The sequence below is a fragment of the Argiope bruennichi genome, chromosome X1 (genome assembly GCF_947563725.1).
Source record: "Argiope bruennichi chromosome X1, qqArgBrue1.1, whole genome shotgun sequence".
Classification (NCBI taxonomy): domain Eukaryota; kingdom Metazoa; phylum Arthropoda; class Arachnida; order Araneae; family Araneidae; genus Argiope; species Argiope bruennichi.
Window position 1 is genome coordinate 89,211,173 of NC_079162.1, and position 23,848 is coordinate 89,235,020.

Sequence of the window (23,848 nt, forward strand, 5' to 3'; positions counted from 1 at the left end):
ATTTTCCTTAATCCCAAATTAAAACATTATATAGTTTTAAGATAACGTCAATAATCCAATTGATACAAAAAAATTTTTTATTTTTATGATGAAAATCCAAGTGAAAGGTAACAAAAATTCCATCTTATTTCCTGAATACTTTGACTGTAACAAAGATTTATGTTTGTATTTCATGGTGCAATTGTTTAAAACTTCTCTCACTACAAAACATATTTTGTTGTCAAAATAGAATTATTTTGCTCCATATTGGGTCTGATTTATGTTACAGATTTTATTTAACAATGTTCTCTATTTAAAAAAAAACACCACACAATACCATGAAGAGCCAGAAAAATTGGTACAGACATGTATGTCCGAATAAAGGAGCTATGCAACCAATCAGCATAATATCATGTGGCCTAGAAAAAGACAATAGGTGTCTGGCAAGGCTGTTAGATCGGTTTTTGTTGCTACAGTGGCGGGTTACAAAGATTTAAGTGATTTTGGACGAGGCCTTAAAGTCGACACACTAGAAATAGAACAAAGCATATTGGAGATAATGGGAAAATTTGAATTTCGAGTACGACAATTTCAAGAGTGTACTGTGAATATTAAATATCTGGCGGAACATCAAACATCCGACATCGGTGCTGAAGGAAAAGACTTTGAAAGAATATCAACATCGACAGCAGAATCTTTACACTATATAGACGTGCAGCACTTCCTCAAATTGCCATGGATTTCAGTGCTGTGGCATCGACAAGTATCAGTGTGAGAACTATTCGACGGACCATCATTGACCTACATTTCTGTAGCCGAAAGCCCATTTGTGTACCATTTTGATTGCCCCGCATAAAACTATGCTTTTTCTGCCATGGATTTCACACCGCTATTAGAGTGCTGATGACTAGAAACACACTGTCTTGTCTGAGGAATGTGATTTCCATTTGTATCGGGCCTATGAACTTGTATGGGTATAGAGACAATCTCATGAATTTATGGACTTTACATGTCAATTGAGGGCTGTTCAATCTGGTATACCCTCTGAGATGATATGAGGTGTGTGCAGTAAGCATGATATGGAATCCTAGATATGTCAAGAGATTAATCTGACAAGTGATAAATGCATAAACACCCAGTCCATTCACTTACACCTATTCGTGTCCATTGTGCATTCCGACAAATTTCGACAATTCCAGCTGAACAATGAGACACCCCACGTCACCGAGTGGCTCCAAGAACTCCCTTTCGACTTAAGTCACTTCAATGAATCAACTAAATCCCAAGATTAGAACATTATTGAAGAAATTCTGCCACATGGTACTTTTGTAGAATTGTGGATTGTCCTGTAGAACTCATGATGTGAATTGCTTCCAGTATACTTTCAGACGCTCATCGAGTCCATGCACTTGTACTTGCTCGTGGGGGCTGTAAGCAATATTTGGTAGATGTACCAGTTTTTCTGGTTCTGCAATGTAAATCTGGCAATACTGCTTCAAAATCAACAGAAACTCCAATTGATACTGTAAATTATAAAAGGGCCGAGAGATTAGATTTAGCAAAACAAATAGGAAAGTTTTTCCCCCAATACCAAAACGGAAAATATATTTGTAGAAACCTCATGTAAGAGTTTACATAGACTTATCTCATTCTTTTTAGATTTCAAGCTATGGTATAAAAGTTTCTTCAAAAGCTTTTAGAGAAAATTTCAGCAGCTACTTAAGTTTTATATCACCAGTGTGAAAAAAAAATTTATTCACATCAACAAAAGTCATTTAATAGTTATATAATAATGTCTAATCAATGATATTGGTTTCTGATACATAAATTTACCACCATTTAGTTCCCATCTTTGGCGAAAAGTAGCTCATAGTTACTAATAGTTCATAAGTAACTCATAGTTTTTTTCAGTTTTAATAGATTTAAATACATGGAAAACTCAATTTACAATTTGTTCAATAAATATCAATCTTCAAAATGGCAATGTTACAACGCATCAGTAAAATTCAACAGCTTGGCGGAATTTCTAAATTTAATTACAAGATGAACACAAACGAGAGCGAAAACCTGCAAAAAATAAACAAAACATCTCAATAAATAATCAAGTATAAAATATCAGAAAAATAAAATCGCAATAATCATATTATTATCGTAAATATTTCTTTTTCTACTATTTGTTATTTGAGGCAAGGCGCATAAAGATTCACAATTAATCATTATGTAGAATTAAATACTAATTACTAAATCATTATGTAGAAAATAATGATTCAGTAATTAGTACATTCTTACTTTAAATAAATATAAAATAAAATCCCCATTATTTGAATCTTTCCTAACTATCTCCGTTTTCGAATTGTATTAAATAATTTTCAAACAGAATACGCCTCGTCAAGCTAATTTCCATTTTTAATTGGATAATATTTTCAACTGTTTATGTTTCAGTTACTGAGATTATTATGCGTCATAAACTATACAGATTATAAAGATATTTGTGTGCTTTGTTTCAACGGATAAAAGCAAGTAGGATTGTTAACAAAGAGAGACAAGTTTTTGTTCCTACTACGGAAAAACGTTTCGCTTTTAATTGAAGCATTATTACCAATTAGAAATTTACAAATGACATTTCTTTGAAAATCAATCCATGTTCTGTTCAGTTCACTTACATTAACGTCCCGTTTTAAAGCAATACTAGGGCTATTTTGGGACGGACTTCGTAATTCTAATTCTGAGCCGCGGTCAGATGGCTAGAACGACACCTGAGCTGGGAACCCTTCTTCTAACGTTCGCACCACAACAGCGAGAGGACGTTTTGCTCCGACGGATGTAACGTACACACAATCCTCTTACATGACGGTTCTTTGGTGGCATCGGGTCTCGAACCTGTAACCAACCAGTTTCGAAGTCGAGACCTTACCATCAGGTCACCGCAGCCGAGCCTGTAGTAAGGAGGATGTGTTTAATTTCAAACGCTTCAAATGAGAATGTTAATTGTGTTTAATTTCAAACAAATTTCTAATTCATAACTTGATGTTCACGATTCCCTCAACAGAATATTTTAAGCATCAAATTGTGATAGACATTAAAGCCGTATTACTTTAATAGCCTTATACTTACTTTGTCTATTGTGTACATTAACATTCCTAATAGTGTCGAGTACAATAAAGTCATAAGGTCATTAAACGGGTATTTCCCCGGATAATCATTTTCTAATTTCATGTTGTCTTTCCATTTTACTTTGTATGTACTGAATTGTTAACCCTCAGCTTTCAGCAATGGAAGATTATCAGGGCTTTAAATATTTTATGGAACAATGGAAACAATTTGATTTGCAACAATGAAATGTATTGTTGAAGACCATATAAAAGATATATTTATGAAAAAATTGTAAGATTCAGAAAAAAATTGTATTATCAATAAATTTGTGTCATTAAAAGGACAATTTTTGGAATTTTAAAACGGTATTATTTCGTCTGCAATAAGATTCATGGGAATTATCAAGCAAAAACGTTAATATTTTATTTTAAAATTTCGATGAACTCACTCAGAAGTACACTTTCTTACCTTTTGAAGTTTATTTGTGCCTAATTTGGTAGCTATAAGTCAAATGGTCTGACTTATAAAGCGACAACACATAGACAGAAAGAGAAATTCACATTTTTTTTTTTATTATTATTATTGGTAGAGATCAGTCTTAAAAGGCGAATTTTCTGCGTTTTATTTTTTTTAATGTTCTAGTCTAAAAAATTAAATTTCCATTTTTTTTCTAGTGAAGTATAAAGAAATAACTGATACTTACGACTACAACAGAACAAAGACGTACGATTATCTCTAAGAAGATATATTCTGACAAGATCTCTCCATACTGCTCTCATACAGATAGAAATGCAAAAACCACATACAAGTCCCATGACACTCACAAGAAACATGGCAATAACTACTACAGTGCCCGGAAAAGGTTTTCGTGCTGAAAAAAGATATTCGCTGAATCAATGTGGGTTCATAATTGATTAATAAATGATTGCCATTCCATCAATGTGAAATTCTCACATACAAGTTCCCTTACGCTAACAAGAAACATGTCAATAATAAGTACAATGCCTGGTAAAGGTTTTCATGCTCAAAGAAAGATATTTGTTCAATCATTGTGGGTTCATAATTGGAGAAAGAAAGGTTACCATTCCAGTAATGTGAAATTCTAATTGTTCAAAGAAAGATTACCATTCTACCAATGGTAACCATTGATAGAATGGTAATTTTGATAAAAGAAACCTTTGCCATTGGATTGTGCTCTTTGAACAAAGACAAAGGTCAATTATAAGAGAAAGTAGTCATGTTACCTCACTTGATTTGCATATGTTTGTGTGTCTACTTTCTTTCTTAAGCAATGCAAATTGCGTATTTAATAAGACTATTAATACGTACGCGTACGCGTATTAATAAGACTATTAATACTAAAAGGTATAGACAGAAGAACGAAATACAGAAGAGCACACACTATTTTACAAAATCTGACACACATTGACATTATAGGAATCATGATGAAATTATAAATAAACATTCATATTAGTAGTTGCATAGTAGTGGTCGCCAAATTAGAAGCCGAAGAAGTCCTTTTAACCGACCCATCGCAAATATTAACTCTTTGCACTCGGAAAAATAAGTATGAGTATAAGGGATTTTTTAATAGCATTTTTTCTAAATTTTCATTTATTTTTATAATAAATTATATTAACCCTTTCTAGGGCCGTGGGAAGTATGCTTCCCACCAAATTTATCAATCTTTGTATGAAATTATGTAGGTTGGTAGAAGTTCTGACAAATTTTTTTAGTAAAACAGAAACTAAGATGCTTCCGTTTTTTTATCTCACACAAAATGATGTGTCTTGATTTGTTACTTAATTATTAATTAACCAAATTAATTAATTAGTCAAATTAAATTTATCTAATAAGCTAAATGAATCTTTTCTCATTCTAATTTCAAGCCTAAAAATATTTTAACATAATATGACTAGAAAAAAATGGCCCTTTAAAGGGTTAACACAAGAAAATACAAATTATAAAGTTAAAAATTTTTTTCTTATGAAATTAACTTATAAAGAAAATATTTTTTGAAGCAGAAGCGTTAATAGTAATTGCATTTAGAGCGCGAAAAGACTGCTACATCTAAAACAAATAAAATTAGCCTAATCAGAAATAAACATTAAGCTAAAGTTACATAAAATGAAAAAAAACAAGAAAAAAAAATGATGAATCCAGCCTGAAGACTTTACCAAGGGCCACCTTCAAGCAGGATTCAAACCACGGATTTTTTTTTTCTGTGGGAGGTCTGTTTTTAGTCTTTAGTCCAATTATTGACCCGTTGTGATTTGAAAATCCCAAGAAAGTGAGGTATTTAGAAGACAAGAATTAGTAATATAAAACAATGGCATTAAAATCAGACATTGAAAAACAAAAATACTAACTTAGTAAATAAATTATTTCAAAATATTAAACTCGAATCTAAACATACAAAATTGAATATAACCATAGCAAAATACTACAAGACAAAGAGACAATAAATAGCATCAATATAGTCTCTAGTTTGTAAGATAAATAAACAAGAATAAAGTATCAATATAGTCTTATAGTATTTTGCTGTGGTTGTGTACAGTTTTGTATGTTTAGATTTGGATTTGATTTTTTTGAAATAATTCATTTACTAAATTAGTTTTCTTGTTTCTTAATGTCCGATTTTAATGTCATTGTTTTATATATACTATTACCTCAATTTCTTGGAATTTTAGTTTTACGAGGTGTCAATAATTAGATGAAAATCAACCCCTTACAGAAAAAATCTCTTTTTTGAATCCCTGTTTGAAGGTGACCCTTGGTAAAGTCTTCAGGGTGAAATCATCATTTCCTTTTTTACTGTTTGTTTTTTTTTAATTTAAGCTGAAGATAAATGTTTATTTCTAATTAGGTTATATTGATCCACTAATTTTTTTTACACATCCTTGTTTATTTAATAAAAGTAAATACTGACGGAAGATACTGATGCAGTTAAATAAATTTTTTAGCGTCATTATGATAAATAATAGGATTTAAAATACAGTTTCTAAATATACTATGGATGCTAAAAAATAATCTCATTTTTAGCTTCTAAAATAAAATTTACTATTGTAATTACCTATCTGCTGACAATCGATTTCGTCACTAAAATCACCACAGTTGTTAATTCCATCGCAGACATAGCGAGCATTGATACAATAATTATTTTCACATCGAAAATCGTAGCATTGATTACCTGAAGTTAAAAGAAAATGTAATAAATATCTTGAGGTAATAAATTAGCACCAAAACTATGCAAAAAGAGTGTTATTATTTTCCTCATGAGAGCAGATTAAAAAAGTTGTAATAAAAAAATTCTTATAATGCTTAAAAAGTTTTTCAAATAAATACAATCGCAACCCTATTAGCGCACAAGATCATTACATCTAATACTAGATGCCGGATAGATATACAGGATGTCCCCCACCCCAAAAAAGAAAAAGCATTTATTTCTTTAAATATTGCATTTCCAATTACAAAGTATTATTAAATGAGATAGGGAATTATATGAAGATACTTAGAAATCTCTGGTGATTGATTATAAAAAAATAAAAACTTTTTTATGTAACCCATGGAGTGTAAAATTGTCAATTCGTAAGACACTTTTTTTTTTTTTTTTACATTCATTTATGCCCATACAAAGTTTTACGCTTCTATTTACAAAATTTTTGCAAAGAAAAAGGCAAATGTATTGATTTAGATCAGTTTTCAAAAATCTGTGATATCTGAACTAGTTTTTTTTTGGGGGGGGGGGATATTTCAGGGATAATATAAATATCACAATACGTTGTTAAAAGGATGAAATAAAAAATAATGTATTTATTATCACTTATTAAATTTCAAGAAATAGTTAAATAATATATCAATTAAACAGCTTACAAAACTTGTTCATTTTAGATATCCATGGAAAGTTGCATTCTTTTAACAACATTTGCATACACGTACATCTGCATTACGATGGCAAGAAGTTAAATAATCAGAATTTCAAACTGTTATTCGTTTCGGAAAGACGTTATTTTTTAAAAAATTTAATATCCCGCATATTTTTTTAGATTTTTTTAGCATAGATTTTTAGATTTTAGAGCATAGATTTTTTTTTTGTTCGGAATTGTATTACCTCGCTAAAACACCTGAAATGTTCAATTCAATTTTCTGTTCTTCACTAAGTCAAAATTATAACTGTCAGTCAGCAAAAATGAACAACAATTTGCGTGAGTAACAAATTTCTTTCAAGTCATGATGAATGAACGAATGAACGAACATTTTAGAGATTATATGCATATCACAATACATTATTAAAAGGATGAAATAAAAAAAATTAATGTTATCGTCGATTATAAATGGATGTATAGTAGTAGAAAATACTGATTACATTATAGTTATTAAGGCTTTATTTTGAGCAACTGCTCCCAACGGGTTACAGATTCGAATGTGCAAGATCATAATTATTATAGGTGGCGCTTTTGTATACCATGACGTAACATTCCGCCCGGCGTTGAAATATGCAAGATTTCAAAACACATTTAATTATACATTTAGCTTACATTTACTTAAACCAAATAAATAAAACTATTCAGACGAAATATTTACAAATGAACATCGAAATTGTAAAATATATACAAATTGTATACTAAATATCATATAAATACAATAGGTTAGTATATACAATATATACAACTATCTTTCCAAACTAATTTAATTTTCAAAGTTATTCTTTATTGGTAAGAGACATTTTTGAAATAGGGCGTGTAAAAATACCTGTGTTAGTTTTTAATTTAGCAACTCTTACTCTGCCCTCATTTCCATAAATTATCTCTAAAATCTAGCTGCCCATTTGCAAGGAGACGAATCATTTTCCTTTAACAATACTAAACATCCGACCTTAACGTTATTTTTTTTTAATTACCACTTATTTCTTTGCTGTAAGTGGTTCAAATAGTCAATTTTCCAGCGTTTCCGAATTGTTTGAACACATTTGGTAGTATATTGCCAGCGCGGCAACATGTTATCAGAAATATCTACAATTTCCGGTTCAGGTATTGAAGTAATTGGGCGTCCAATGATAAAGTGTCCAGGAGTTAAAACTTCATATTCATTAATATTATCTGATAATGGAATTAAGGGACATGAATTAAGTATACCTTCAATCTGAATTACTATTGTTTCAAATTCTTCAACAGTTATTTTACTACTATTAGCTAAAGTTCTGTAAAGATGGTGTTTAAATGATTTTATTCCTGCCACCCATAAACCTCCGAAATTGGGGGAACGAGGGGGGATAATAATCCATTGGATTGTTTCTGCAGATAGGTAATTGGCTAAAGTCTCAGTCTGCCAAATTAGTTTTTTTAAGCGATTGAATTCTGAAGCTGCACCCTTGAAATTAGATGCATTATCTGACATCAACGTTGCAATGCGGCCTCTACGGGCGCTGAGTCTCTTTAAAGATGCAATGAAAGCTTCAGTGGTCAAATCTGTTACCGTTTCTAGGTGAATAGCTTTAGTTGACAAATATACAAAAATCACTACATAAACCTTTGAATATATTCCTTTCTTTGGTTTTTAAACTTTATTTGAAAAGGGCCACAAAAATCTACCCCAGAATTTAAAAATGAAGAACTTGAAGTTACTCTCTATGAAAGTAAATTTCCCATTAACTGTTCTAACACCCTAGGCCTTTGCCTAAAATATCTAATATACAATCATGGACAATTTTCCTAGAAATACCTTTACCATTTAAGGGCCAGTACTGTAATGTAATTTGATGTAACAAACCTTCTGCACCAATATGTAGACATTTTTTATGTACATGCTCAAAAAGTAACTTAGTGAATGTATTCTTACTGGGTAAAACTATTTGATGTTTAGATTCAAATGGCAAGTCAGAAATTTTAAGTCTACCGCCAATTCTAAGTAATCCTTTTTCATCTAAGAATGGATCTAAAGATCTTAACTTACTGGTTTTTGAAATATTTTTACCTTTATTTAGTGCATCTATTTCTGATTTAAATTCCCTCGACCGAGTTACACTAGCTAAATATTCAGTACTTCTTTGCAGATCCTCAGTAGTTAAATATTTATTTATTTACCTTATTAAGACACTCTTTAGCTTTAGTGTTATTAAAAAACCTGAAAAAAAAGCTAACTATTCTAATTAATTTTATGAAATTATTTGTAAGATTAAAGAGTTCATCATAAAAAAATTGAATGAAAGTCATTAATGTTCAGAGTCACAACACATTTTAGTTCAACAGCAAAGGCAAAATCCTGCATGGATTGCCTACTGGTTCATCAGCAAGTTCATCTGGAACAGAAAACCACATTTTATTCTTTATGAGTTCATCTGCACTGCATGCTTTAGAAATAATGTCAGTAGAATTGTTTTTGCTACTTACATGTTTCCAATGGTTATCTGATGTGAGTGTTTGGATCTCCGCAACCCTATTGCTGACAATTGTTTTTAGCTTATAGGGCTCTGTCTTGATCCACACCAAAACAATAGTGGATTCCGTCCACAATGAGATCACATCAACGGGTAATTGCAGAATTGGAACTATCTTTTTTATTAATCTGGAAAACAGCAACGCTGCACACAGTTCAATTCGGGGAATGGTAAGTAACTTTAATGAAGTCACTCTGGATTTGCTGCACACTAGACTAATTTTAAACTGTCCAGATTGGGTGAAACACTTTAAATAGACAACAGCAGCATAAGCACGTTCTGATGGTCAGAAAATCCATGATTCTCAATGCGAACTGCATTAGGAAGTAGAATATACCTTTGAATTCTGAAGTTGTTTACTTCCGCGAGTTTTATGTAGAACCTTTTCATTTCTGTCATTGCATCAGATGGTTATTTTTCATTCCAGTCCAATTTTATCTTCAAAATTCCTTGGATAAATATTTTTGCCTTGGTAATGAGAGGGCCTAAAAGTTCAAGTGCACCATAAAGACTCGCTATTTCTGACAGCACTTCCCTTTTTGAAAAAGAGTCCTTAGGCTTCATCTTCACTTTATATGTAAAGCGATTATCTTTTCTATCCCAAAATGTACCTAATGTCTTTACAGAACTAACACCTTGTTCTTTCGGAAATGAATAGGATGTGGTAGCAGGATTGTAGTAAATTAGAGTTATAAGCGACCCATTTGTGAAGCTCAAATCCAGCTCTTCTGAGGAGTTCAGAAACCTCTGTTTGAAGATTTTTAGTACCTTCTAGCGTTGCATCACCTGACAGAATGTCATCCATGTAGAAATCAGAACAAATCACATCTCCAGACTTAGGAAAGTCCTTTTTCTCCTCATCTGCCAAAGCCCTGAAGGTCCTGGTAGCCAAAAATAGTGCAGAAAATGTTCCATAGATTACTGTAGACAGTTTGTAAATCTTCACTGGAGCATCAACACTTGTTTTTCAGACAATACGCTGTAGGTCTCTGAGTGGGATCGAAAAGTATTTGTCTGTACATTTTTTTAATATCTGCACTAAATGCGGCTCTGTGCTTTCTGAATCTGCTTACTATGAAAAAAAGATCTTGCTGAATATTACCTCCATTTAGTAAAATGGAATTCAGAGAATATCCGCTTGTTCTTTTTCAATTAGCATCAAAAACCATTCTTAAGAGAGTTGACGTTTTCTCAGATTTATATATCGCATGGTAGGGAATGTAATAGTTCACATTGCTATCAGCTTCAATTTTAATCTCCTCCATGTGTTCTAAACTCTCATATTCTCGCATAAATTCCTTATATAAGGTATCCATAGTATTATTTTTGTTTAATTTATTCCAGATACCATTTAGGCGCTTGCTTGCATTTTCTTTTGAATTTCCTGACAATAATGCGGCATTTTCTTTTATGGGTAGCTGAACTATAAATCTTACCGTTTTATCTCTTTTATAAGTTTTAACAAAATGTTCCTCACCATAAATTTCTTCTTCACTCTTTGTTACTTCTTTAGCATTAGTAGGCAATGGTTCTAATTCAAAAAATTGTTTAACTGCTGCATCTAAATTTGGTTCACTTACGAGATAACAACTGGCTTGTTGAGGTAACTGAGGAAGAATGCCTGTAACTAAATAACCAAACTTTGCATTTTGTAATATTACTTCCCCATTTTGCAGACGAAGTTGCTCAGGTCTTAAAATCTCAAAAAATAGCTCACTTCCTATTAGTATATCAATTTAACCTGGTGTGTGGAAATTGAAATCAGTTAGTTCAATTGAAGAGGGAATATTTAATGCAGATATATTTAATTTCGAAACAGGAATTTCATCGGTTATTTTAGGAAGAATAGAACATTTCACCATGTGTGAAAATGAATAATCTCGATTTGATACTTCAATGTTAGCAGCGTGTTTAATAAACTGCGTAATTCCATTTATACCATTTACACCTTGTTTTATTGATTTTAGTTTGATTCCTAATTTTCTAGCTACATCTTCTCGTAGAATAAATGCATAAAGTCGAAGCATTGTCTAAGAGCCCTCTTAATTGAATTCTGCGACCATCTGCAGTTTTCACATAAATAAGAAGAGTGTTTAATATAACCGATTTATTCCCTTCTATCGCCTGTTTAGTCTCTCTCGGATTCAATGTCAAAGCAGATACTTCGGTTACTACGTTTAGTTTCGGTTTCGTTTCAGCATCTGTTTTCGCTCGCCCGTGCCCTTGAATCTGATGTGATAGCGTGAATTTCAGCTGACTCATCATGTATGAGTGAGTTATGCCTTTTACCGCAACTTAGAATGTTGCAAGAATATTTTGATTTACATATCCTCGGATGAGGTTTAAGACAGTTAATGTATAATTTGTTATTCCTAACAAAGTTCTTTCTGTCTTCGATAGACATATTTTGAATAGTAACGCATCTAAATAGTACGTGATAGTTTTTGCATAAAATACGAGCTTTAGCATTGGAATTTTTATTATTAACTATAAGTGTTTTCGCTCTTTTAAATATGCTCGTATTTTGTGGACGTTCGTATTTACTCGGAATACGATTAATACTTTCTGACAAAGAACTTCGCTTTTCTAGAAATTTCATCAAATTTTCAAATGTAGGAATTTCTGCCGTATTTAGAAAAAGCTCGAATTGCTTCATTGTCTATTTTCTGTAGAATGATGTTTACTAGCATTAAATCAGATAGCTTATTTTGTTCGATTTTAAGAACCTTTAAAGCTCTGATGTTTTTATTAATGCGGTCCATTAAAGCGCATAGTTCTTTAGCAGATTCGCTACGATTTTTCTCAAAATTTATTATTTCTAGTGTATGAGAGTATCATTTGACGTTGATTTTCATAACGATCTGATAATGCTTTAAAGAGTGAGTGAAAGGAATCACTAGATTATTCTAATAATTTAGCTTCTCCTCTTAAACATGCACGGAGATAATACAGCCTTTGAGAATCATTTAATTTCTCATTGTTGCTAATTAAATTAACAAAATCAGCTATATTTCCAGAAAATTCTGGTAATGGAATTTCCGGAAGTCGGATTTTAGTTACTACATTATCCTTTGAAATAGAGTTTATTTTCAATTCATTTTTCATTGAATAGTATTTTCAGATCTACCTCTGTTTCTTCAATCCGTATATTTATTTGTTCAATACCTTCTAGGATGCTTTCTATATCTTCCGATGTTTCAATACCACAATATTGTTCGGATTTCTTGTCCAACTGTGCTTGCAATTGCCCAAGTTTCTTTAATTTCCCTTCTAATTCCATTGCGTTAATGTCCTTGGAAGCTGACTTTTCGGCACTAAAAGTTTCGATTCTTTTGAGACTAGTTTTTATCGGGCCTTTCAGTTTATTTAGTTTCTTTTCTGAAATCGCATCTTGGTCATCGCTTTTTTCAACCTTTTTATCCACGGTATTTGCTCCGGCTCGCTTTTGACCAATGTTATCGTCGATTATAAATGGATGTATAATAGAAGAAAATACGGATGACGTTATAGTTATTAAGGCTTTATTTTGTGCAACTGCTCCCAACGGGTTACAGCATTCAAATGTATAAGATCATAATTGTTATAGGTGGCGCTCTTGCATGCCATGACGTAACAATTAATAATGAATTTATTATCTCTTATTAAATTTCTTTCAAGTCATGATGATTGAATAATGTACTATTTGACAAATATTTGTTTATGACAGTTTTTATATATCGAAATAAATTTGCATTTCTAAAATAAATGTTTCCATCCAATTTTGTAACAGGTCCCTATAAATTTAAAATTAAGTATACCTCTGGAAATACTATAGATAGAAGTGTTAAACTTTGCGTATGCATAGAAGAGTACTAAAGAAATATTTTAATAATTGGCATTTTTACTTAATGGGACTCGAATAAACATTTTTTATTTGACTTTTTATAATCACCCTTGACAGATTTCAATGTGTATTTATACGATTTTCTACCATGTTTAATATAACTTTGTGTACTATTTAGGAAAATAAATGCTTTTTCACTTTATATGACACCCCGCATATCCTAGAAATATTGTGCGACATTCAGTATATCCCACAACATCATAATGACATTGTTCGATATCCTGAGATAATAGAGAAGGGAGGGGGATACCCCGGCTTTATCCTGGGAAAATAATGAGGAGGGAATCCCCCACCCTTGCATTACGTCATCCAATACCTATTGATTGACAACACAGCCCCAGGTAATTGTGCGGATGCCGTGATCAATGGAAAATAGCTCCCATTATGAGCAGCCCATACACAAACCCATTAAAAAGAAATGGGACACTGATGTTGCCGTTTACCACCAACCAGCTGAAAAGTTATTACTTTCCTTGTTCGCGCAATGTTTAAAAAATAATTTGTTCTTTTTTCAACCTACCAGGAAAATATATTTTTATTTACTGATAATTGATAAAAAAAATACAGAGCATCAGTTATGAGCATTATATTGCTTGCCTTTACTCGTTACTTAAGCGGGTAAAGGGCGACTATAGTACAATAGTAAAGATGGTATTGGGAAAAGTCTCATCTCCGGGGTTTAAAGTTTCAGGTTCGAAACCCTATTCCATCAAAGATATACTTTGTATGCAGATCTGTGTTAATGTTAAATCTGGTCAAGCGACGATACGTTAAATCTGATGTTGAATGTTAAACCTACTCCCGCTGATGTGACATTGAAATTTGAAGGGAAAATATTGGTTTAAGTGTCATTATCTAATTCAAAATGGAGTCAAAAATATCCTTTGTGTTGCTTTGAAACTGGAGGTTGATATTACCAAATTAAGCAGACGAAATTTTATGTAGCGCATATAACGATACATTTAATGCTCAAATAATATAATTTACAAAGAGTATTTTTTTACGAAACTATTTTATTAAATAATTAAGACAGATGTTTTCTCAAATGTCGTCGCAGGTGTTTTTCATCATAGAAGAGCAATGTTTTTTAATTAACATAAAACGTTTTTAAGAAATATAAGAATAATAAGTGAGTAATAAAGATTTTTACTTTTTTTACTCAGTGTTATCGAAAGAGTAAATCCATTCATATCTAATGGCTGTCGACCTTTTTGCTCGGTGAAGTAATGAATCTGAATTTCTTTCCCATAAAACTGCATATTGGAATCCCGCTCGTTCTTTGAACCACACAAACCAACTTGCTTGTTTCCATCAGAAATCTAGGAATATGAAATCAAAAACTTATTTTGGATGAAATTAAATAAACATTCTTTATTCAAACATTAAATTGATAATAAGAAAGTTAGAATATATAGGAAACTTTATTGATTGAAAGGATAAAGCAAACTTAATTCAGAATGAGCGTTAAGTAGATTTATTAGCCGTAGAGCGTAATTTAATTTACTATTGACATACCTAGATAATATACAGTAAAAACGCATCAGTGTATTCAATAATCAAGGTGAAACATTGAATAAAGCTAAGAGAAATTAAGAGACTGCTAGATTACAGTTAAAGTGAATTTACTGAATTATTAACATGCTGAAATCCCAAAGGTATATATGATTTATAAAATCTTTGGTAATTTAAATAAATAATAAACAACAAAAGCTTTGTTACATTACGAAACAAATAACCATGAGAGGTTTTCAAAGTTAGAAATAAGTAAATTTATTTAATATCTTTTTAAAAAATGCATGTTTATTAGTGCAATAAGTAGCAAAGTATTATTTCATTTTAATTGTTTTATGTTTTTTAATCTTGAGGTTTATTATTTCTCACTTGTGGTGTCATAGGTACCGAAAATTTAATTAATAAGTAACAGATAATTAAGTTTTGAAACCATTAAAACAGAATAATTTTTTCGAGAATATATAAGTTTGCAAAATTTTATTTTTTTAGAACATCAGAAAAAAAGGGATTACAGTTTAATAAAAAAAAATCGATATCAATTTGATCCATAACAAAATTAAATTTTTACAAACATGAGGCAGAGCAAGTTTTAAAAAAATATATAAAAATGATAAATATTTTGGTTGGTTACCTTGATTTTTTCCAGTTAGATTATCAATTGAAACCATTATATTTGTATTGAATAATGGCTCGATTTAGAGATATTGTCTTTGGTTTCATAGAAGATCAGTCAACGGCACATTTTATTGATTCGAACGGTAAGAACATTCATGGCTTTTGCTAGAAAATGTTAGTAACAGTCCATTGTCTAGCGGAAAATTTTGGCTCCTAAATTTGATACGTATCAAAAGTGATTCTGAATTAACTCCTTATTCTCGGCGCTAACAATCTGATTTATTTTTAACATTTCACATTTATTACATTTTAATGTGCATCTAATTACATGCACATTACATTTTAATGTAATTACATTACATTAAAATGTAATGTAATTACATTTTAATGCATTCATTTCATTCTATTATATTGACAGTTATAAACACTTGAATAAGTTAACATCATCTGTTTATTTTTTTCTACTTCCTTTCAAGTCGTCCATCAATCAATCTATATTTTTCGTGTTCAAAGCAAATTATTACAATAGTAACAAATTTTATCAAATATGCTCCAATTAATTTTTGGAGTATATTTACATTCAACTGGTATGTTCTTTGATGTTTATTGATTTTTATAGTTTGATAATGGTCTTATAGTGGTTTGGTTTGATTCAATTTTGGTGTGGTCTTACTTAGATTTAAATTTGGAAATAATATTTTATTTATCGTTATTGTCTAATTTTAATGTCATTGCTTTATTGATATTAATTTTTGTCTTCATAAGATCTCACTTTCTTGGGATTTTCGAGTCATGAGGGGTCAATATTTGGACGAAAGTCAGACCTCTCACAGAAAAATCCCTGGTTTGAATCCCTGACTGAGGGTGACCTTTAATAAAGTCTTCAGGCCATATTCATCATTTCCTTCTTTTTTGTTCCATTTAATTCATTTTTTGCATTTCAACTTAATATTTATTTCTAATTTAATCTAAATGTACGATTATTCATTTAATTGCGTTATAATAACAGTTATAAACACTTGAGCAAGTTGACATCATTCCATTTATCTCCTTCTCCTTCCTTTTCAGTCGTCTATCAGTCAATCTATATTTTTAGTGTTCAAAGCAAATTATCACAAAACAAATTTTATCAAATAAAACATTTGAAAGTCTATCTTGTTTCTTAATAATGAATATATTCAATAATGAAATCTGAAATAGAAAAATGAGTAATTTAAGAGAAAACCCTTTAATCGTAATTATTATTAGAATCTGAAAGAAAGAAAATGTATTTTAGTAGAGAATTTTACTAATCTGGGCTCACTTACTAGAAGATAATCTCCACATCCAGGTCGAAATCTAATGTACATAACGCTTAGAATGATGTCGTACGAAGGAATGCCATTTATACGTAATGTACAGTTTACACCCGTGGAATATGCGTATGCTCTTGTGGCTTTGAGGTTCTCAGTAAATGAAATTTCATTCTCATAAGGCTTAACAACTGTGATTTCAAAGAATTTCGAATCGTCAGGAGTGCAAAAATCTTCTGCATCTGAAATGAACAGAAAGTAGCAAGATGATAACGAAAGATTTTTTACGTTCTAAATAAAGCTTGAAGAAATAATCACAAGAAATTATGAAGCCATCAAGGATTGTCTAAAAACTGTCACTGTAAAGAAGTTTATAAGCTTTTATATCAAATAATATACAGAGTATGCTGAAAGATCATTTACAAACATGAAGGGCATAAAAACAAGTCATTTTTTTCTCAATGGAACATAGAATTTGAAAAGCAAAGGCGCGGAGGGGCTCTACTTGGTCTGTTTGTTAGAGAATTAAGGAAAAGAAAAGGATACATCAGATAAAATCCATAACGCAAATTTATTGGAAACAAATTCACAGCATCGCAACAATCCATTTACATGTATAATAGTATCATGGCAGCATGATGGATACCATCATGGTAAATAAGACTCAGTACCAACAAGAAATATTTGGAGTATTTAAAAGTAAATTTCAAAGGACCTGCTCCCTGCAATGGTACAAGCATCGTATATTTTTATTCAGGCATTTGGTTTTTATACTGTGGTAAATTTGTTTTACATTAAATTTATTTTGCACATTTTATCTGGTGCATGTATTTCTTTTACTTAATTCTTACTGATTATTATTACTTACTGACAAACAGCCCTTTGCATTTCCTACCTGATGTTCGGTTGGAAAAGTGACTTGTTTCTGTATGCTTAATATACCTTTAAAATCTGTTCCACGATTTTAGGAGCACCCTGTATTTGCAAGGTCTACAAAGATAAAACATCTCTCTCCACTAAAAATAGGGGTTTTTTTGAATTGTTCGCTCAATAATGAATGAAATCTATTGCTAAAAATTCAATATTCGTACAGAACACTACTTAAGCCCTTTCATTTATCATAAATGTGCGAGAAAATAGCTCTTTGGATTTTCAGCAGGGTCACGTGGCTAGAGCGGACAGTGGCTACAGCGGACACGTAAGAGGAGCTGGGTGGGCAGAGCGGACATTTTTGCACCTATTGTGTTGTATCCCTAATCAGTCATATGTCATCTATAGTGTAGTTTCGAACTTTGCACCTGCTGTAGAGATAAGCCGATATTTTTGAGAGAGAAGGCCTATCTCCAAATATGCCCAACATATTATTAATGCCCATTAAAATGCGAAATGTATATGGACAGCGTCATAGGACAAATAATTCTGTTGAAGGGCGGAATTCCAAATTAAATGCAATCACTAGCAGAAACCAGCCTAATGTCTACATTTTAGTTAAAATACTAAAAGAAGAAACACAAAAATGGCTTTTAATTTGAAATCCAGAGAGTTAGGCGACCCTGGAATAAAAAGGAAAAGCATATGTAAAATTGGATGAAAGAATTGGAAACATCTTAAAAGAATTCGAAACATCAAACAATTTAGAAAAATGTCTAAAATCTTTAAGTTTTGTAACTAGGTTGGATTAAATTCTATGGTAAATGATATTTATGCCTTTATAATAAAAGTTAGTTAATATTTATTTACTTGTTTTTATTTTTCTTTTATTTATTTATATCTGTTTTATATATTTTACTTCTAGTATTTATTTTTACTTACATTAATGAAACTAATTAATTTTATGGCAATTGCCCCTGTTCTAATATTTGACTCTAAAATACATTTTTCCACAAAATCCCTGAAATTCGTTCATACCCTTCATTATACTTTTACTTACTATTAATTTTTAAAAGTTTTTATTTTTATTACATTTCGCTATGTTTAAAATGCATTCGCACTATAATATAATGTAAATAATTAAATTTAATTGGCAAAAATGTATTTATCCTTATAATTCGATAATCGAGTGCAAAAACAGAAAACTTCGGTATAAAAAAAAAAACGTTATCCCACGTGAAAGAGATTTGCCACCTAAAATACGGTTTTAAATTATATTTGTGATTTTTAAAAGTATTTATTTAATTATTTATCTGCACCCTTTATCTGTTCTAAGATGGGGAAAAAATGTATCCGCTCTAACCACGATGAGTTTCGGAGTGTCCGCTCTAACCACGAAATCTTATATGTTCGCTATAGCCACGTCCGCTGTAGCCACACCACCTTCAGTAGATCGATCGATAGCACACCCTCCATTTTCCCCCCAATCCCTCTTTAAAAGGGCGGAAAAGAAAGGAGGAAAATCGATCTGTCACCGGCAGCTGTCGCACGTGCCGTAAATCTTAATCGATTCTTTTTATTGATCGCTCCTTTCATAGATGTGCGAAATGAACTGGTACCGAGGTTGAAAAGATATCCAGCTGAGAATATGGGGAATATATGGTTGGTTCCTCGAGAGCAAAGTAGTCACAGATTTTTTTTTTTTTTTTTTTTTTTTTTTTTAAATTCCTGCCTATGTTTTGGCGAATATCTAGGATTCATTAGCCACTTTGTCTTTATTTGCAGATGAAAAGTGATTTATGACGCCACTGCATTTCATGTTGTCATTCATGGAAATAGGTTATTGTGCCTAGAAATAGATTGTAGATTTGCCACTAAATATATGTCCTCCATTTTTTTTCTGCTTTATCATTTTCTTTTACTTAAATAACTGTCAAGGAATTCCTGTAGTGTCAGAGATTCCTTGTCAAAAATGTGTTTGTGACTTTAATTTTGGATAACAGTATATGATTTATCCATGTCGCTTCTAGGCGCCTTATTAATTTTTCACCAATCTAGTCCTTGAAGTTAAAAGACACTGAATGAATTTTCATGAGTCATGGATACATGGTTCTTTCCGTTCAAAAGGAAATAACCTGATTATACTAATACTTAACCAAATTGGTTTACAGTGATTCGTTTATCCCTCATTTATTACTGTTTCGTACTTTACAACGCTGAGAAATAAGTTTGCTAATGAATCCCTAATCTAAGGAAACGAATCGGATAACTTTAAACGAGCAATTCTTGTATATATATAAATTTATTTCTTGCATCTCGGAAACGGCTTTAACGATTTGGATCAAATTTTATATTTAGATAAGGTTTATCGATAATCTTAATCTTATCTTAAGTTTATCTATATAGGTGTCCTTCTTGAAAAAAACACGATTTTATTGCAAAATAGGCATTTTTTTATAGCAAGCTGACAAAGTCATATAGTGCCATCACGTAAAATTTGTGTTGCTTGCATTGTTGTCATAGGTTGTTGATGAACCTGCTGGTACCTCAAAATTTTGTGAGATGGCGCTATATGACGTTATACGAATACATTCGGCTCACATCTAGTTGCAACAAAGCAATTATTTTGTTAACCAATTCGAAATAACATGTTAAATTAAGTGCATTCATGATTTATTTTTATTTAAATGACCAGTTCATATGTAGGTAAGATTGAAAAATATTTATATGTAATTAGTATGTGATTCGTATCTAAATATTTTCTTTAAAAAAATACTGCCGAACGAAGGTCGGTGATATGAATAATATTTAATTTCTGATAGATGATGAAATTAACTGAAAAATGACAAAACTAGATGTTATATAATTTCAAATACAGTTAAAAATCAAACTGAGCATTTTCCCCTCTTTAGTTCTTCGAGAATATTATTCCCTTTTTTTTTTTTTTTTTTTTGTTGTTGTTGTTGTTGTTGGGGTTAAAAAGAGCTATAGCTACTATTTAATGGTAATAAAAGCTGAATTAAAAAATCATGAAACTGTCTTAAAATTAAAATATCTAAAACTAAACGAATGGTTACAAATCAAAAATTTATAATTAACAACTACTCTAAAAACAGCAAACTTTTCCTTCTGGATTAAAAATAACCAAAAATCATGATGAAAGACTGAAAACTATGAAATATGCAGTAAAAAAATATTTGAGAAAAGTTAATCAGTTTCAATTCATAAGTCTTTTTTACAGTTTATTCCCCAATTGATGTCTTTTTTACAGTTTATTCCCCAATTGATAAGTCTTTTTTACAGTTTATTCCCCTACAAAGTGATTATTTGTCTCCACCAGTAAATTGATGTGATAGCATAATCTAAAGATAAATCCTTTTTTGAATCATTGCATTTCAACATCATATGGCAGCTCCTTGTTTCAGTTTTAGAACATATAAATTACTGGATCCATTCCAGACTGTAAATTACTAGTTCGTATTTAAAATTTTTATCATTTCAGAAATTTTCTTTACTTTTTCGGTACGGTGTTATGCACCTTATTATTTCATTCCTTAATTTTTTCCAAACTTTACCTTCAATAAGCATATATACAACAAGCTTAATAAAACACTGGAATAAACTGCAATTTTAGAGTCTACCTGCCTCTCTTGGTTGTTTTTAACTAAACATTTTTATTCAACTTACAATTTTATTCAAATTCATTTTCATTTCAGCTGCGCATTTCCCTTTTATAATCAATTTTTCTCCCATTTCCTGATGTGCTAAAGGTTTTTAATCTTTTACTTTTGAGTATTATCGATAACAATGTTATTATATATTTTGTTTATTTAATATTTTTCATAAGTTATTAAATAAATAAAATTTAGATAGCGCATTAGTGGTGCCATCTAGTATTGAGTTTCAGAAACAGTGGGTCTCAAGTAAAAATAATTGAATAAAAAAATTTTCCTGATGAGGACATTAATAAAAGTATGTTACTAATTAAATTTATTATATTTGTTATATGCTATGTATTAGCTTGCACTGCATTGAATAACCATTTTCTAATCTTTTCATATGTTGAATTCAAGAAGGATCTACTCCATCGTAAATGACATTTTCCAAAATAAAAGTTTGATTATTTATGTATTATTTCAATATGATTTTCAAATCTAGAATACATTTATCACACACTTTAATGAAAAAAAATTTAAATGTATCTTTTTTTTTTTAAAATATAACCACAGCGGTTTTAAAACTATTTCATTGTAAATTATCGTCACTTATTTGTACATAAAAAAGAAAATCTTTTTAACTTCACATAAATTTAATAATCTTATAAATTAGGATTTTCTTTTATTCAAAAACAAAAATATTTTCATCTAAAGCTACAGACGAAATACTATCGTCTCATAATTCTTTATTAATAAATAAATGGCGGGGGGGGGTGAGAAGTTTATAACTTAATTTCATGATTTTCAATCTTATTAACAATTTCCATTAAGATGAATAAAATTATTTGCATTAGACGTTTATTTGAAGGATGGCAGTTTTATGTTACTACTTAGTACCCATAGCGTCATTTAACCCTTTAAAGGGCCATTTTTTTCTAGTCATATTATGTTTAAATATTTTTAGGCTGGAAATTTGAATAAGAAAAGGGATTCATTTAGCTTATTAGATAAATTTAATTTGATTAATTAATTAATTTGGTTAATTAATAATCAAGTAACAAATTAAGACACATCATTTTGTGTAAGATAAAGAACTGAAGCATCTAAGTTTCTGTCTTACTAAAAAATTTTGTCAGAACTTATGCCAACCTACATAATTTCATACAAAGATTGATAAATTTGGTGGGAAGCATACTTCCCACGGCCTAGAAAGGGTTAATAGCCTATGACATTCGTAATAATTTCTTATAGAACCTTATGGCTTAGAGATACATACAATTTTTAATGTACCAATTCTAGTAAAAACTGCTCCTTAAGAAGTGGGTAACTTATAAAGCTTGCACGTAACGAAATTAAAAGACAATTAAACATATTATGAAGCAAAATTATTACTTTTAAAGCAATAAATGCTTTAATTTCAGATGGAAAATTTATTTATTTTAAAAAGGTAAAGTTAATAGCGAGATATATTTACATACAAATTAAAAAAATTATCTCAAAATAAGAAGCTTTAATCTTATAGCAAAGAGAATATTTAACGAATACTAGGGATTTTCAGCTAAAAATTAATCGTTTAAAAATAGCAAATAATCTAGTCAAAATTAACTATTTTTATTAACTAAAATTAACCTTTTTAACAAAGCAACATAGCTTAAATAAACCTTTTTAACAAAGCAACATAGCTGAAATTAAGCTTTTTAACAAAACAACATAGCTAAAATTAAATCTTTCAACAAAACAACTTATCTAAAATGAAGAACTTTACTCTTCATATATAAAAAAAATACAGTATTCTGAAACTACCAATACATTTTGAACGTTCAAAAGTTATAAATAATAGAAATTCAATGCGAAAAAGACGAAATTCAGTCACTGTATATACAGACGGTATAAATATTATAAAATATTAATTCTCTAATCGATAAGAATATGATAAGAAATATATATAAAAAAATAATAAGAAATATCTACGTACTTACAAAATACACATTGCGTTCTCCCTGTAATAAATATTAAAATCCCTAAAATTGATAAATAAAGACGAAAATAAGAATTCATATTTGTAAAAATATATAGACACAATTCACAGTAGTTACATGTATAGAAGATCCCATTGTTGATATTGAAATTCGTATGACTACAAGATAACAGTTCGATACAGAGGTAAAGTTTCTATCACAAAACGCACTGTTTTGAGAAGAAAGCTTTTTATCAGCTAACAAAAACGGAATTTAGATAAATTTCACACTTGTCTGAAAGGCAACAGGTAACAAAAATATTAATTTTGTTGCTGCGTTCGAAGCATATCATCCATATCACATAACTTTTCCTATGGAAATAACACGTCTTTTTTTTAATTGAAATAAGAAATGGATTTCATCATACATTGTTTTCTGGGCTTATCTTTTAGACTTAAAATAGATAGAATTTTATTATTTATTTCGAAAGAAGCCACAAAAAAACACAATAGAATATTGTATTTGTGACAATGTCGAGCAATAATTACCTAAGA

General features: G+C 30.4%; 1 protein-coding gene across 2 annotated transcripts; it reads right to left on the reverse strand.

Annotated features, from left to right (window-relative positions):
• Positions 1 to 38: 38 nt before the first annotated feature.
• On the reverse strand, positions 39 to 23,521 carry LOC129958183 (low-density lipoprotein receptor-related protein 10-like). Of its 2 annotated transcripts, none has more exons than XM_056070451.1 (6): positions 23,312 to 23,516; positions 16,826 to 17,052; positions 14,542 to 14,710; positions 6,146 to 6,262; positions 3,776 to 3,943; positions 39 to 2,046 (listed from the first exon to the last, which is right to left on the reverse strand). In XM_056070451.1, the coding sequence occupies exons 2-6, from the start codon at positions 16,865 to 16,867 to the stop codon at positions 2,012 to 2,014; spliced, it is 531 nt and encodes a 176-aa protein (XP_055926426.1). In that variant the 5' UTR covers positions 16,868 to 17,052; positions 23,312 to 23,516; the 3' UTR covers positions 39 to 2,011. The 2 variants fall into 2 exon arrangements, with proteins under 2 accessions (XP_055926426.1, XP_055926425.1); XM_056070450.1 differs by having other exon boundaries at positions 44 to 2,046; positions 23,316 to 23,521.
• Positions 23,522 to 23,848: the final 327 nt, after the last annotated feature.